This window comes from Sander vitreus, chromosome 4 (assembly GCF_031162955.1).
Source record: "Sander vitreus isolate 19-12246 chromosome 4, sanVit1, whole genome shotgun sequence".
Classification (NCBI taxonomy): Eukaryota; Metazoa; Chordata; class Actinopteri; order Perciformes; family Percidae; genus Sander; species Sander vitreus.
The window spans coordinates 25,425,684-25,441,084 of NC_135858.1; the positions used below are offsets into that span (position 1 = coordinate 25,425,684).

Consider the following 15,401-nt stretch of genomic DNA (forward strand, 5'->3'; position numbering starts at 1 on the left):
TGGAAAAAAAGTCTATTTACCATCCCTTTTAGTTTATTACTGTGGGCCAAAGTAGTGATTTCATAATGCAATTGTTTCTCATTGGGTCACTTATTTAGTTACACAACAGCTACCATGCAACTTTAACTTTATTGTGCCCAAGGGGAAATTTGTCTCACAGCCAGGTGAAAAACAAAACAAAGACTTAACATACCAAACTAATGAAATATAATAGAAAATATGTAAAGATATACGCTAAAAAACACTCAAGTTTGCATAAAACAATGTACAACAGGGACAGCAGAACATAAAACCTGGAGTACAGGCTGTGATCGGCTAAAGTTACATATCTGAAACAAATGAAAGCCAGTGTGGTGGTATCGTCAGGTTTCAGTATGAGAGTTTCTCAAGCTTTCTTTCAGGATCTAAGTATTTCTTTATTCCTCTTTTGTCTTTTAAATCGTCTGCGACTTCTCTGTAAATGTCTTCTGTCTGCTATTTGTGTCCCTCCCTGATCACACCAGTGCTTCTGTTACTGCCTCTCACATTTACAGCAGTGCAGATTGTGGCGCTGGAAGACGCTGCACAATGAACACAAGACTTATGTGTGAGGTCAAGTCAAGATGGTCAATTGCCTTTATTAAATCTGAAGTCCTCCTCAACTCAATGATTCATTCATTCGGCTGCAGACTAAACTACAAGGGAACGATCACACAATGTCACTGTTGTCCAGAAGATTTATTAAAACACATTGAACAAATACACAGAAATTCACTTTTTTTTCATTCAATTTGCTATACAGCACAAATATCAGAACCATTACACTGCTTGGAGCTCGTTGTCTGTAAATGCTAGATACACCGCCGCCTACCCAAAGTGAACCGCCATGACGCTTCACATGCTGTGCATTCACTGCAACAAAGGTGCCTTTTATCAGGGTCTTTTGGTAGCTTTTGAAGCCATGTTAATAAGCATGTACATACATTGTTAACATATTTATAGTATTAGACTGAAGCCTTTTTTTTCTAACAGACATTACATTCATGACTGACTTCAGTTTGATTGCATTTCATTGGAGTATCGTGTTTTTGACGTTGTCTCGCCGTCATCACTCCAGAGGGGGGGGGGGAAGGACATGATTTTGATTAATGAGCACATACGGCGCACTCTGCAGTTCTATGGCAACAGCATCCAGCAGACATTCATCTTTTGTTTTCCAGTTTGATACATAAATCTGTATGAAATGGACTTATCTCTGCAAAATCTTTCAAGTATTTACATGTTTCTGAGGTTCTATCTGTAAAGCAACCTAATACATGTCATGGTCAAGTAATGGATGGCATGGACAGAAACACAATGAACAATAACAGCACTGATAAACACTAACAAAGAGTAGCGCAAACGCTGATATGATGCACTTCAAGGTTCATTTCATGGTGCTTCAAAAATCCGTCCGATAAAGGGCTGAAACTGAATTTTACTACTAAGTTAAAGTGAAGGGGGGGGGGGCAGTAACACAATCTGAAGTGAGTGAAAAGGGGTCAGAAGAGAGCACCTCCGGACAACCATTTGAAGTTGCAAAAGGAGAGTAAGAAAATACACTCACCAACACTGTACAACACTGCCTCTTCTTCTTTTAGATTAGTCCAATCACAATCGTCATCCCAACAAAGTCAAATAAGTGCTGTCAATGGCGATAATAATACAAACAGGTAATGCCACTGGTCTTTGGAAAAGGAAAAAAAAAGATAAATATGTCAACAACAATTTGCACTTTGAGTCCAAAACGTTCGAGCAAATGCCTTCATAGAAAAGGAATTATTGTAAGCTTGAATTTATAAAATATTGTTTGTCTTAGTGGACAGCCACTTTAGCATATAATAGCAGTAGATGGAATGGACAAGATATGTAGCTAGACCATGCTAACGTGTCTTCACACCAGGTAAAACAATAGTCGCACACTTAAAAGAGACAAAAAATAACCGAGGAGGCTGGAAGTGAAGACTTTATCTAAAGAGTAATGCTGTGCAACATTGGTCCTTAGAAGCTGACGTACAGAGAATATTCCGGCAAATGTAGGTTTAGACTGTGACACAACTAATTGCAGTCTTCACCGGTGTGGAGGAAATACACTGCATCATCTTCTTTAATGGCACCAAATACATCTTATTTCACTTTAACATAAAGAGAAGCAAACAAAAGCTCATTTTGCGACAAATACTTAAAAGTGACACTGCGCCATAAGCACATATGTTCTTATTCAGTTCTAACAATGAAAGGGAACAGGGCAAGTCCCTGGGATGTACGTAGGGGGGTGGGGGGGGGGGAAGCCACTCTCCACTCAGGACTCTGTTCGCAGTTAGGCCTGAACATTAACGCCCTGTATGTGGATGTAAACCAGATGAGTTCCTGTTTATAGTGCAGTCCCACTGGCCAAGGCCCCAGGGTTAAGCTCTACAGCCACTACTAACATTCAAATATAATAAGAATCACAAATATTGTACCATACACAGAAATACTTCTCTGAAATGCGTTAAAAAAATCATTTTTGCCACTCCTGCAGCTTTTTCTCCTCTGCTCGATCTTCATGTACAATGTCAAGCCAGGCTCCCGATTTCATCCGTGTGTGTATACATATTCACTATGATTAGACCTATGTGAGGTAAAATAAACAGCAGTCTCTGAGTATATACAGTACAAGAAGCCAACCCTCACAGGTTACTGGTACTGCAGTCATGTGTACCTGCAGGTTTTGCGGAGATGACTTTCTCCAAATTACCAGTGGGTGGCAGTCTTTAGAGGATTCAGACAGACTGTGTCCAGCTACTGCATACATGATAATAGTTTTTTTGATGCTTTCAAATCAATACTTTATCCACTGGTTACTACATGAATGACAAAACACATATTCATTTTAAAGTAACAATAGTGGCCCATCGGAAAAAAACAATCTCCTATCAAACTATGACTGAAGGCGTCTTTAACTCCTCTTCACAGGGAATAAGTTCCAGTGGGGCACAGTCACAGTGTACAGAGTGAATAGGCAGATGGGTAAAATGCAGAATGAAAGAAGTCGAGGCTGTCATGCCAACTTGCTTGAGTTTCGCCCTATACTGCTGAAAATAAAACTCCTTTCAGAAAACCTGCTTCATTTTCCTCAGCCCTCCAGCACAGGTTAACAAAAGCAAATATCTACTGAAATACGTCTATAAGATCCTTGAAAGATGAAAGTGCAATTGTTAAGATAGATACATCTGCATTAATCAAAAAAAAGTGAATCGCCTCAGAGAGCTTGACTTTGTAGATTTTTAAGTCAGGAAGGAGCAGGAGAAAGAGGAGGATGTGGCGGAAGAGATGGGCAGCTGTCATCCATACAGATTCCATCCCTGGGAGTTTCTGACCTCAGGTCAGTTTTTTTACAGAGCTGGCCTAGTCCTCAATACAGATGACATCACTAGGTTTGCCTGACTTGAGGTCAGGCGTAGCCACGTCTCTCAAGGAGTCAAGTGACTTCTTGTCCAGATGGCTTGTAGGGGGTGGAGGGCCATTCGAGGACACTAAAGAGGAAAGACACTTCATATTTTAGTGCTTCATTTTGACTAAATAAATATCTACTTTTTGTAGCATATTGTAGTGAGAATTATGACATTTAAAAAGGTTTTGATGCAGTGGTTTTTCAAACAGAACAAGCACAGTAACTTCAGAATCTTATTAAAAATCAAAAACTGAAAGTGAGCATACCCAAAATGACTGCAAACCCCCATTGTGTATGCAACTAAGGTAAGTAAGATAGGTCAAAGTTGAATAAGGACGTCGGTCTGTAAGCTGTGGTAGATGGGACAGTTTGGAAGAGAAAACAAAGGAATTGAAATTATTACTCAAATACGTTTAACTCACCCGGGGGTTTGTTTAAAACATGTATGATCGTCTCAATGCATGTTTTTAGTTTTTTTTATCCGACGTCTCTGTGGGTGTGATACTACAGATAATGTTTTAGATGGTGTCGCGTTCCAGATCGCAGCAACGAACTTGGTCAAATTATTAGAAATAGTAATGATCAAAATAAGACCTCAGCTGTCATAAACCAGAATGATACTTTAAATTCATTGCACCTCCAACACAGTCTCACTCCCAGCGCGTCACAAACTGACGCATGGTCCGGTGCGTTAGTTACTGAAGCAAAAAGTCTCCTTCAGCATCTCAGTCAGACGCAGGGGGCTTTCAACTTATACCAATGTAATCCTATCCGCGGCGATATTTGACACTCTGGGTACCCCTTTTGGCGCCATTTTTCAACGCGCTTGGTCGGGACCCTTGGCGTCACTTTTTGACGCTCTGGGACGGGACTGATTTGGTTTCATATTTCAACGTGCAGGGTAAAACCACTCCTCCACAGCACTGCGGAAGAGAGTCTGGCTAGTCCACACAGCATTCCGGGATGGGAGAAAATTCTGCTCTGGTTTATTGGTATTTCTTTAAACCAATCACAATCGTCATGGGAACCGCTAAGCGCCAGACGAAGCCATGGTGCCGTGGCAAAATAGCCTCGGGAAGGAACTTGTTTTGGTGGAACGTGTACATTCAAAAGTTGTTTTAGTCGTGCTACAGAAAACTCAGATTGGACAGATAGAGATTAAGCGTTTAAAATTGCAATACAAAGAAAGTGGAAGGTAATGGACATCCAGCCGGTGCCAATGGATCAATCCCGGAAGTGGAACGTCATGGATATAGACTATGGTTAAGGGAAAGCTTGTTGGTGGGGTCAAAACATGTACGTGTAAGTGACACGTGGGACAACAACAGTACACAAACCTCAGCCTCCTGGGTGGAAGGCTGTGTTGTTTGACCCATCCACCAGCCCAACCTGCCTCCTTACGCGGATTTTTCGGTCTTTCATACTACTCGCCACCTTACATACCGTACATACTACGTCATCTTACAGCGCTGCGGTTGAGCTGCTGCTCTGCCCGGTGCGTTTCATACAGACGCTAAAGGGTGATTTTTGGCGTCGGTATCTGACGCTGAGAGCCACTGACCAAGCATCAGTACGTGACGAGATGGGAGTGAGAATGGGTTGGCACCTCACATCAAATACACTTTAGCAACCATCCAAAAAAGTTAGTAGAGTGACCTGTGTGATGTGTTGTACACTGAAATACATGTAAAAAAAAAACGATTGATTTATATCAGCCTATTGACAGCTTAATTTCAGTTAGCAAATAATGTAAGTTGCATGAACAACGTCCAGTCGCACCTGTTTTACCTATACTACCGTACAACATCCTTCTATAACTTTGGATCCATACCGCTGATGTAGGGTCCCAGAGGCATCTGACTGTAGTTGACCATGGGCTGTCCACCCGGTCCTCTGAATCCTCCACCAAAGCTGCTGCTGTACATCTGGGAGCAGCCAAACCCACCCTGGCTAAAAGGCTGAGAAACAAACTTTAGTTATCCTGCTGCATGTTACAACTTTACACCACTCCTATTTAGATGATAACAACAGAGTGAAGCTGTCTATATTGAAAGTGACACGGCACATATTCATTCTTCCACACAACTTTCAGCGGGTTTGAGTCGTTTGAGAAAAGCTTTCTTCCTACTGTAGGAAAGCAAGCAAATAAGAATAACAAAGGAGAGCAAGTTAGATTGCCGACTGTTTCCCTGGTTACGACAAGAGTTGGCATAGCAACCCAAAAAGCACAGTCAGAATGCATGGCCAATCGCGTTGCTTGGCTGAAATGATCTCTTGCACAACAGCGAATAAAACACACACACACACACACACACACACACACACACACACACATCTAACTCTGGTGAACAGGTGCAGGAGAGATGAAAGCAATGAGACAATACAGCCTTTGTTAAATCCTTTGGGACTGAACCGTGGAGCTCAGTGATGAAAGTAAACAACTTAAGGGAGACTTTTTATTACACCTGAGGAAACGCCTCCATGGGGGATAGGGAGTTGGAGTCTCCACAGGTTTTTAAAGGAATAATGTGGTTGCTGAGTCGTGACTACTTCAAAGTTTTTGGGCCATAGCCTTTTATTTCTAAAATGTACTCAGCCCTGCCGTACACTTCAATGAGCCTTGTTTCTAGTGGTGAAATGTGGCTAAGTACATTTACTCAAGTACTGTGCTGAAGTACAAATCTGAGGTACTTATACTTTACTTGAGTTATTTATTTTCATTCTACATCTACTCCACTACATTTCAGAGAAGAAATATTGTACTTTTTACTCCACTACATTCATCTGACAGCTTTAGTTACTTATTACTTTACAAATTAAGATTTTTGCACACAAAACACATGTAGTTTATAGAATACAATGTTTTATTATGAACTGAACCACCCAACAATATACAGGCCTATGCCTATGATTAGCTGATTAATCACTTAGTGGATTGACAGAACTCTTTTGATCGTTTCCAGATATTTTTCTGCATTGAGTACTTTTACTTTTAATACTTTAAGTACATTTTCCACTATGCAGTCTCCACTGCATAGTAACATGCCATGTCCTAAGCATTAATGCATCATTTCCACTGCATTGTTTGGTTCCTTTTGAGTCACGCTTGGTACCACGTACTTTTCTCTATTTTGTTTTCCACTGCAGATAGTACCCCCTCAGTGTAGTTGGGATTCCTAACTGACCTCCATAGCGACGCTGTGTAAAACTGCTGTGACATCATCTTCAATGTGACACTCGCTGGATCCTTTCAATTTTACACCGTAGTGTGCGGCGTAGTGTGTGCCGTAGTGTGCGCCGTTGTTTTGTGGTCTGACTTTTTTTTTTTTATCTGGGTCAAGTGAATAAAACAATTGCGGTTGCTATTGATGGTAGCTTGGCTGTTTTAAAATGGTGGGTTTGTACAGGATGTCCCGTGTCACGCTAGTGACGGTTCTCTCTGACCGATCAGTAGTCTGCGGTGTTTTGACTCCACCTTCTAGTATCGGCTCAACTCGGTTGGAACCTCGACCGAGTTGGTACCAAAAAAAGTGCCAGGTATCAGGTACTAGCCACAACTTTCGTCTATGGAAAAACCAAAAAAGAGCAAGTCGAGTTGAGTAAAGCTGTGCCGTATCATGCAGTGGAAATGTGGCGTTAGGAAAGAGACTAGTCATTCTTATCAAGACAACAGTGAAAAGACTTCTCCATCTTCTAGTGCTAAAAATCTTAAAACAAATGGGTTCAGAAAGCCTACTCTTTTTATTAAGGAAATCAATCAGACAAGACTCTCTTGTATTGGCTTGTTTTTGCTACCAAAGAATGGATTACTTGTCAGGAGAGTTTTCTGAAGCCACCCTGACCTTCTTGCCCGCTGTGTCCCGTCTCACCTGCTGTGGCGGAGGCTCGCTCCCTCGGCTGGTGAGGCGGCTCAGGATGCTCCTCTCAGACATCTGCAGACGGGCCGACACCGGCGGTATCCTGGACAGCATGTTGGGCAGCCGCGTCACATCAGCTTTCATGTCACTCAGAAGTTCCTCCAGCTGGTTCAGCACTGTAAGAAATCACACACACACACACACACACACACACACACACACACACACACACATCACAAAAAGTGGTTTTACTTATGTTAACACTCATTTTATCTCACATGTAGTATCACTTAGTGAGGAAATGAGAAACTGCATGAAACGTTTATGTAAATCCAATGTAAAAAAAGATTATTTAAAAAAAGAGTGTAAATAACCACAAATCATTAAAATGAACTGTGTGATCCAGAGCCTGAAATTACTGTAACAACTGCCAAGAACTAAATGCCATAATTTTTTTCACTGACAGATAAATCAATAAGGGTTACAGACAACGACATTTTCAAAAGATAACATTTCAACCCTTTTGTACAGTTTTGACAGTGAGTCAAATTAAAAGAAAGAAAAAAAAAGCCACTGTGTCAAACAGGATCTTTACTGGCTGCCTGTTAGATGCTCTAGACATATCAGTGGTGTGGAAACATCTTCATGCACTTCCATTTACTGTCAGGATAGATGGATACAACTGCAAATGAAATCATGTTGTTTTAAGACATGTCTACATCATTTGTACAATTGTCTGTATCTTGAAACAAAAAACAGTGAGGCAGTTTAACTGCCTTAGGATAAAAAATAAATTAAACATGAATAATCAAGTCCATTTGCATCAGGAAGGGGGTGAAATAGTCGTAGTGCACAAACAGGTTTTCCACTTGTTTAAAAAAATAAGACTTTAATGGTTCAGTTACAAAAAGAAAAAAATACTTGACATTTTAGCAGTGTAACAATTACTGCACTGATTTTTCACTAGTTCATAAAAATCGTATTCCAAAAGACACCAAAAGAAAGAATATTTAGTATTTGATGAAATGTGTTTTTTGAATACATTCATTTTGAAATGATGATAATTATAGGGGGATTTTAAGAGATTAAAAACGTGCCCTTGCGTCTTGAATGAATGTTCCATGCACAACCTGATTTTATTCACAGCACAACACAGATAACCGGTGGGCTAACTTTGCCCTGTAAATGTCATTTGTGCAGGATTTGTTTTGTTCCCAGTTTACCAGCCTTTGGCAGGTGAGGCAGAAATTCTGACAATTATGACTGTTGCTATTTCGAAACAGGCCCACAGACCTTTGTGCAGCACGGCATTGGCAGGCTTGTTCCCGGCCAGGGACTCTTTGGACAGGTGCTGGTGGGACTCTGCCAGACATTCCACCTCAGTGAAGCGAGTGTTGAGAGCCATGGCCGGGTGACTGGGGTCCTGGGTCATATTCAGGTAGGCTGCCCGCCTCAACTGCTCCTCAATCACCAGAGCCTGCTCCAACAACTACAGAGAGAAAGAGAGAGAGAGAGTGTGTGTATGAAGCACAGAAGTGACAGGCAGAGGGAGACACAATTTGCGAGACACTGTTTCAATTTGCATTCAGATATAACAAATCCTTTAATCCTTGAATTATTTCAGCCTTCAGTGGTTCATTTTAATTATAAAGACTCTTGATTGCCTTAAAGCGGCGAGCCAGGAACTTGTTCTTCATCTCTAGGTAGTTGCCCTTATGCATCTCAGTCTTGAAGGGCTCGTTCAGAATAGCGTAACGTGGGTCATTCTGAATGTCCTGCCAACGAGCATAGCCATGACTGAGATAGATTCCCGGTCAAGGAAAACAAATGCAGCACAGGAGCCTCATAAACTTCTTCAAATATCAAAGCAAGATAGGTTCGTGGAAAACATAGTTTTATATCGCTCCTCACAGTTTGTAAATATCAGGCCATAAGTAATTACATTACTTTGCCAGATGCTGAGCTTCTCGCTCCTACATCTGGGAAAGGATACGTAACGATGCCAGCTAGAAGCCAGTAGTCATGGCGACGGTGCCAGATGTCATGCATCTTTCCAGAAGACAGCGCCGCCCGCTCTTCAGTTTGCCAGAGGGTGTGCAACTCTGACGGCGAAAGTATAAAGACAAACAGTTTTCGCCAAGAATAAAAAGTAACATTCAAGATGCTGCCGGCACATAACCAGGAGTATGAGCACATTACCAACACAAACAAGATTCATGAGCAAACAAAGCTGGTTCATTATGGCACCTGAAATAAACAACCTGTAGTGAGTCACAGGAGAACAAAGAGGGGAGGTAAATACCCAAACACGACATACAGACGTGAGAATTGGACAGTGTACGAGCAAAAAAACAACTAGCTGGAAATAAGAGATTTCAAAAAGAAATCCCTTGATGTGTTTGTAAACTAACGTTGAATTAGGGAGTGACTCTGTGAGCCAATGTACATTCAAAACTGTTTTATTGAAATGTAGGTCTTCCAGCCGCGAGACAGGAACCATTCCCATTTCCCAGTAAAGTGCCGTCATACTTCTCCTGGAACTTGTGTCATTATTCACCGTGTATTCATTGGTCTCCGATAACATCACAACAGTCTCGTCTCTCTGGTGGTCAGCTTCAGAAAAGACTTGTTTAAATTCACCACTTCACACTAAGCTTCACAATAATACAGAGCACTGTTATGGAAATGAGTGTGAACCATTTAATAACTTGAACTCTACAGTATGTTAGTGTTTTTGTCTGTTTGTTAGATCACTGACAAATGTATCCTGCTGACAAATACAATACAACCGATTTAACTTCTACTGTAACTATAAAATGCATCTGCTTTATACAGTACTGTAGCCATTGTGTCTTTTAAATGGATTAAAAATTTAATGTGCAATCAGAATCAGGCTGCATATGAAAACTATAAAACATCCCTGCTCTCCGATCAAAGAATTATGTTCATAGATTTTACCTTTAGAGTACAGGTTATATACTTTAGAAAATAACATATAGTTTCAACAGCTATGTTTTATTTTCTGTCTCACATATAGAGTACAGTGTTGTACAATATTGCTGCAAGTATGTCATCTTCATTATGGTAATAGTACGTATGGTTTGTAATTAAAGATGTAAAGGTATGGACATTTCAAAAAGTCAAGAGAGACAAGAGTATTTATGTATTTATTTGTAAATTCTTGATTTTCTTTTTTCATAGTAAAATACTTCTGTGTCTTGTATTTTATGTTTTTCGTTCATTCTTTTGTATGTTGAACTATTCGTGTATAACTTCATATATTAAGTGGTCTTCTTTGGTCAAAGCCCGGTTCATTTAGGATCAAAACACGAGTCAGACTTGTTCTTACCTGTGAAACCTCCATCAGCAATATTAAACATGAACTTGACTTTGTATCCATTTTTGTCCTCTTTCCTGCTCTCATCCATGTCATCCAAAGTGTCTTTGTCTCCATTCAATCGACCCTCCGATGCATCTTCACTCTTCATATCATCTGCAACGACTACATACATGACAGAACCATCTCTTAAAAGAAATGTCTTAATAATGGACTACCACTGAAGATTCCTTTTTGTTACAAAAAGCACAGCTATTGTACTGGTTTGATTCAAGGATTCACAGCATGTATACCTGGCTTATTTTCCTTGTCTTCAGTTTTTGCCAGAGGAGAATCCGTATCTCCTTTTTCTGAGGACTTCTCTGTATCTTTGCAGGGCTCCACTGTGGATAACAACAACAAAAAAGACCCAATTAAACAAAGTAAAACATGCAGGAAAAAAAAAGAATTGCAGCACATCATCATGCACCACTCACTTTTAGGTGAGGTTTGACTGGATGATAGCTCTGACAGCTTCAAAGCGGACTCTTTTGGGTTGGCAGATGGCTCTGTTTTTGCAGAGGGTGACTCGGTTCTGTCCCTCTCATCTCCTGTTTTCTCCTCTGAGCTGGCCTTGCTCTCCTCGCTGTCAGCTGCCTTCTCAGGTACAGATGCTTGCTCTGCACTGGAAGACTGCCGAGGGAAAAACACACACGGCAAAGTTGGTAGAGGGCAGAGAGACAAGTTAAAAGGTGTCGAAGTTTGACAGACGCGTCTTCTGAAGATGATAAGATGAGTGTGGTTAAAGTGTGATGAACCATCAGAAGATGAAGACAATAAAGGGGAACAGAATGACAGTGATGGATAGTGGAAGGGAAAAAAAAGGACTCACTTCCTGCTCTGACAGTTTCTTGCTATCTTGCTCTGTGGTCTCCTTGTCTTCAGCGGTACCCAAGAGAGACTCACTCTTCTCTACAGTCCAGAAAACAACAACAACTCAAACTCTTTTCTTTTTTTTTTTTTTTTAGGAAAAAACTTGTTCTGAGCATTCATTTTACATGACAGATAAAAAATAAATCATGACCAGCACAGATATTTTGTTCTAGAGCTATGATCGGGCCCAAAAAAATCAGGCCCGACCCTACATGAACCTGCACGGTTTCTGTCCAAGATATCCAGAAGATGGCAGTCACACACAGCGGGACACAGCCCATACATTTTTCATGACATAACTGATATTAAAAAAAAATAAGGAGAATTTGCGCGAACCCGACCCGTGTTAAGCCCGGGAGGAATTTTGAGAAATGACAGCCCAGCCCAAACACGGAAGGTCAGGTCGAGCCCAATCTGGTTCGGGCAGAGAATCAAAGCTCTACTTTGTTCTGACCTGGGGGGACGGGAGTGCCAGGCTGTGTAGCAACAGGGCTGGCTGGCACAGGGGTGTTGGGATCAGAAGATAAACTCTCAGTCAGTTTTTTCAGCTCCATGCCGATGGGAATCAGATCCGGAGAACTCAGCTTTCCATTTACGTGCTCAAACTCTTGCACCTACAAAAAAAGACATTGGCTGAACTGTAATGAAAGGGAAATCCTACTCTTACATGGGATGGCTTGCTTTCCTCAAATATGTGGCATACTGAACCAGTAATTTGAGTTTAATTTGTCCGTATAATTCTAACAAATGTATTTGTCAGGGACCATGTGAAAAAAAACATGAATTAAACACATTAATCTCATACTAATAGGGAGAGATTGTAGCAGATTTAGCTAACTACTAATGCATTTCAATCTGCAGTCCCTGAGCACGTAGAAACAAACACTAATAGTATTATTACCATAATGCAATCAATACAAATGCAAGTTCAAAACATGATACATACTTTGTGTTTACTTTGTAGAGATGAACATCACTAAATCAAAACTAATTGCACTAAGTCATACCTACATTTACAAAGGATTAGCAGGTAAGTTTAATATATCATTTAGCCCCCTAAAACTGCAGCCACTTTTTTGGAAATCTACAGCTTACTTCCTGTTTACATAGTTTACTGCTTTTGATTGGACAGCGCTACAAATGTTTCCCAGCAACCAATTTACACATTACTAAAGTCTTTACTAGCTAAGATATTTCTGAAGTTTTAACTGTGCAACCAGATTAGGCAAATCACTAGTTTGAAACAAGCTAGAAGTTACTAAAAACTTTACACATAAAGCTGAGGAGCTCAAACTCCAGAAACCATTTGTTAGTCTGTGCCCTTACCCCAATGTAGACATGGCTAACGAAGCAAACAAAACATCCAAATTTGTGGTTTGTAACGTTACGATGATGTAAAAAAACAGTACCCAAAAAGTTTGTTTTCCTCTTGCCTGCATTTGCCTCTGCCTGAAGACTTTGACCTACTTTCTCTAATCCCACAGTGCTCCAGCAGAACTTGTTATTCTGTGTTAAAGACGTCTTTGGTTGAATAACCAGTACCTTTTTTCTGACGAGGGACATGACTCCGATCCTGGTGAGAACATGCTGACGAGACAGTCCCTCACGTGGGACACCGTCAGCAAAGGTCTCTGCTCCGTCTGCCCCTGGCTCACATAGATGTCTCATGAACAGAGACACATAGGCCCTGATGGAGAGAAAAAAACACTTCACACTACATGTGACAAGAGGGATTCCTCTGTGGTTACCATTGGCATTAGTAGCTGTAGTAGTAGCAAAAGTAATTGGTGACACAAGAAAGAAATAACAGTAGTAGTTGTAGTGCTCGTGGTCATAATAATAGCAAGATAATAGTAGGAACACAGAAAATGACTATAATCAGTGTTGCGTGGCTGTCTTATCGTTTGATAATGCCTGCTTTCATGGCTACATGCAAGAGTGGATACTGTTGATGAATGTGGATACTGTTGATATATTACTGTACTAATGTCTTGCTGTTTCCTGTTGCTCTGCATGGCTTCCTGAGAACGCTTATTTTGTTGCAGTTGCTGTCGTCATGTTGTCTTCTGTCAGTACATTTTATCCTTTTTCCTGTTGTTCTGGTCTCAAAACATCTCACCAAAGGACTTCAGTTGGCACTGGCACATTTACAGTACTGTTGACTAATAAGCATTGTCCTTATAAATAAATAAATTAAATTAAACACGGTGTTAAAGCTTTAGTGCGTAACGTTTTGATATTAATGAATGTCCGTTACATTCAACTCCACTCTCAGCTCCACACAACTCTCTCTGTATTTCTCAGTATGGCTGTGTTCAGACGATTGTGTCGTCCGGCGACTTTCGCGCACAGAAACTTCAGTGAAGATAATTACCTCTTCTGAAGAGTCCATCATGTTTTTGTTTTTTAATCCTCCGTGTCCTCCTTGGCAACTGCATGGACGGGGGGGGGGACGGGTGGTGTGTGATCACGGAAGGTTTGTGTCATGTGGATAGAGTAGGATAGTAGGATATGGATGCAATGACAGTGTTGTTGTCATTGTTTCGTATTCCTCATGGGGGAGACAGAAACTACGCACTATAGCTTTAAGAGTTATGGTATTAGTAATATTAAGTATTGGAGATAGTAGTCGTAGAAGAACAAGAAGTACAGTAGTAGTAATTATATAACATTAACAGCAGTAGTATTAGTAACTAGTGATGGCTTAATGAAGCCTCATGAAGCTTTGTGAACCATTTTCTTTATTTTATAACGCCACTAGATGGCACTCTCTGTTCAACAGGGTTGAAAGCACACTGAATTGCCATTCCTTGAGCTGTTTTCTTTAAACAAAGAGCGCCATCTCGTGGGCTCAAAAAATACATAAAATCGTTCATGAGGCTTTTATTTGGCCAGCACTACTAGTAACCCCTTAACACAGATGATATGAAGTATAAATCCAGCTTCAGCATTAATGGCAGCAGCACCAGTACTTAGTACCAGTACTTGTATTGCATGATGGTAATCCTAGAGGCAATAGAAATAGTGATGGTAGTATTTGAGTGCGGATGATTTACTTTAAAAATAACAAACACAACTCAGGGCTACAAGCTTTTTAAATGTCTATTAATGTAATATTTGGCTCTGGTTCTTTGTAAAGTGAAGTAACCCTGAAATTGGAAAGAGCACTCTTTGCAACTTGATATGAGCGTTCTGGAGCTTTGCCCTGGGCTAACCAATTAAATGTGAGGAGTGAATTAAATAACCCAGAGCTACCTCCTAACTTGATGGCGTGCAGGCCTTGGACCAAAAATTGCACAGTGTGACAAGAGAATTTTGGTTTATACAAATAACAGTACTTAGTCACTAAGCATCACAGAGCACGTATACTAGGTCCTTACCTGAACTCACGCTCACTCTTCCCTCTCAGGTCTCGAACTAGCCAATGGGAGTTGAAAGCATCCTGAGGAGGCATGCCCCAGCGCATGATGGCATTGAGGAAGGCTTTCCTCTGGCGAGCGTTGAACCCCAGAACCTTGTAATAAAAAGAGAGCTTTAGACAGAAAATGGTATTGACATATCTGACAGAGGAAGATATGAGGTTCATGAAAACAGGATGTATTTAAATACATTACAGTACGGTAACTTATGCTGCTTGCTGTTGGTTTTAAAATGTAAATGTGATAATTTATTGATCCTAATTCTGTCCTTGCCCCGTTCCACAGAATGTTGGGCAAGGCCACAAGAACTGCTGCAGGGCAGTGATGCCTGCTGACATGTTGGGCATACCGATACACTCTCTGAGTTTGTTACAGAGCCAAATGGTGGCCACTTACCCCCAAAATGTCCACTATTAAGCACA

The 15,401-nt window shown here is 40.8% G+C and overlaps 1 protein-coding gene across 1 annotated transcript in view; it reads right to left on the reverse strand.

Moving 5' to 3' along the window:
• Positions 1-714: 714 nt before the first annotated feature.
• chd5 (chromodomain helicase DNA binding protein 5) overlaps positions 715-15,401 on the reverse strand; it is a 51,169-nt gene continuing 36,482 nt past the window's right edge. The window contains exons 28-40 of the mRNA XM_078249147.1: positions 14,941-15,074; positions 13,103-13,247; positions 12,015-12,174; positions 11,520-11,599; positions 11,125-11,320; positions 10,942-11,031; positions 10,661-10,813; positions 9,305-9,413; positions 8,976-9,108; positions 8,605-8,800; positions 7,324-7,487; positions 5,286-5,412; positions 715-3,536 (exon numbers count right to left, since the gene is read on the reverse strand). Of these exons, the coding sequence (XP_078105273.1) occupies positions 3,409-3,536; positions 5,286-5,412; positions 7,324-7,487; positions 8,605-8,800; positions 8,976-9,108; positions 9,305-9,413; positions 10,661-10,813; positions 10,942-11,031; positions 11,125-11,320; positions 11,520-11,599; positions 12,015-12,174; positions 13,103-13,247; positions 14,941-15,074 (1,815 nt within the window). The 3' untranslated portion in view covers positions 715-3,408. The remainder of the gene's footprint in view (positions 3,537-5,285; positions 5,413-7,323; positions 7,488-8,604; positions 8,801-8,975; positions 9,109-9,304; positions 9,414-10,660; positions 10,814-10,941; positions 11,032-11,124; positions 11,321-11,519; positions 11,600-12,014; positions 12,175-13,102; positions 13,248-14,940; positions 15,075-15,401) is intronic.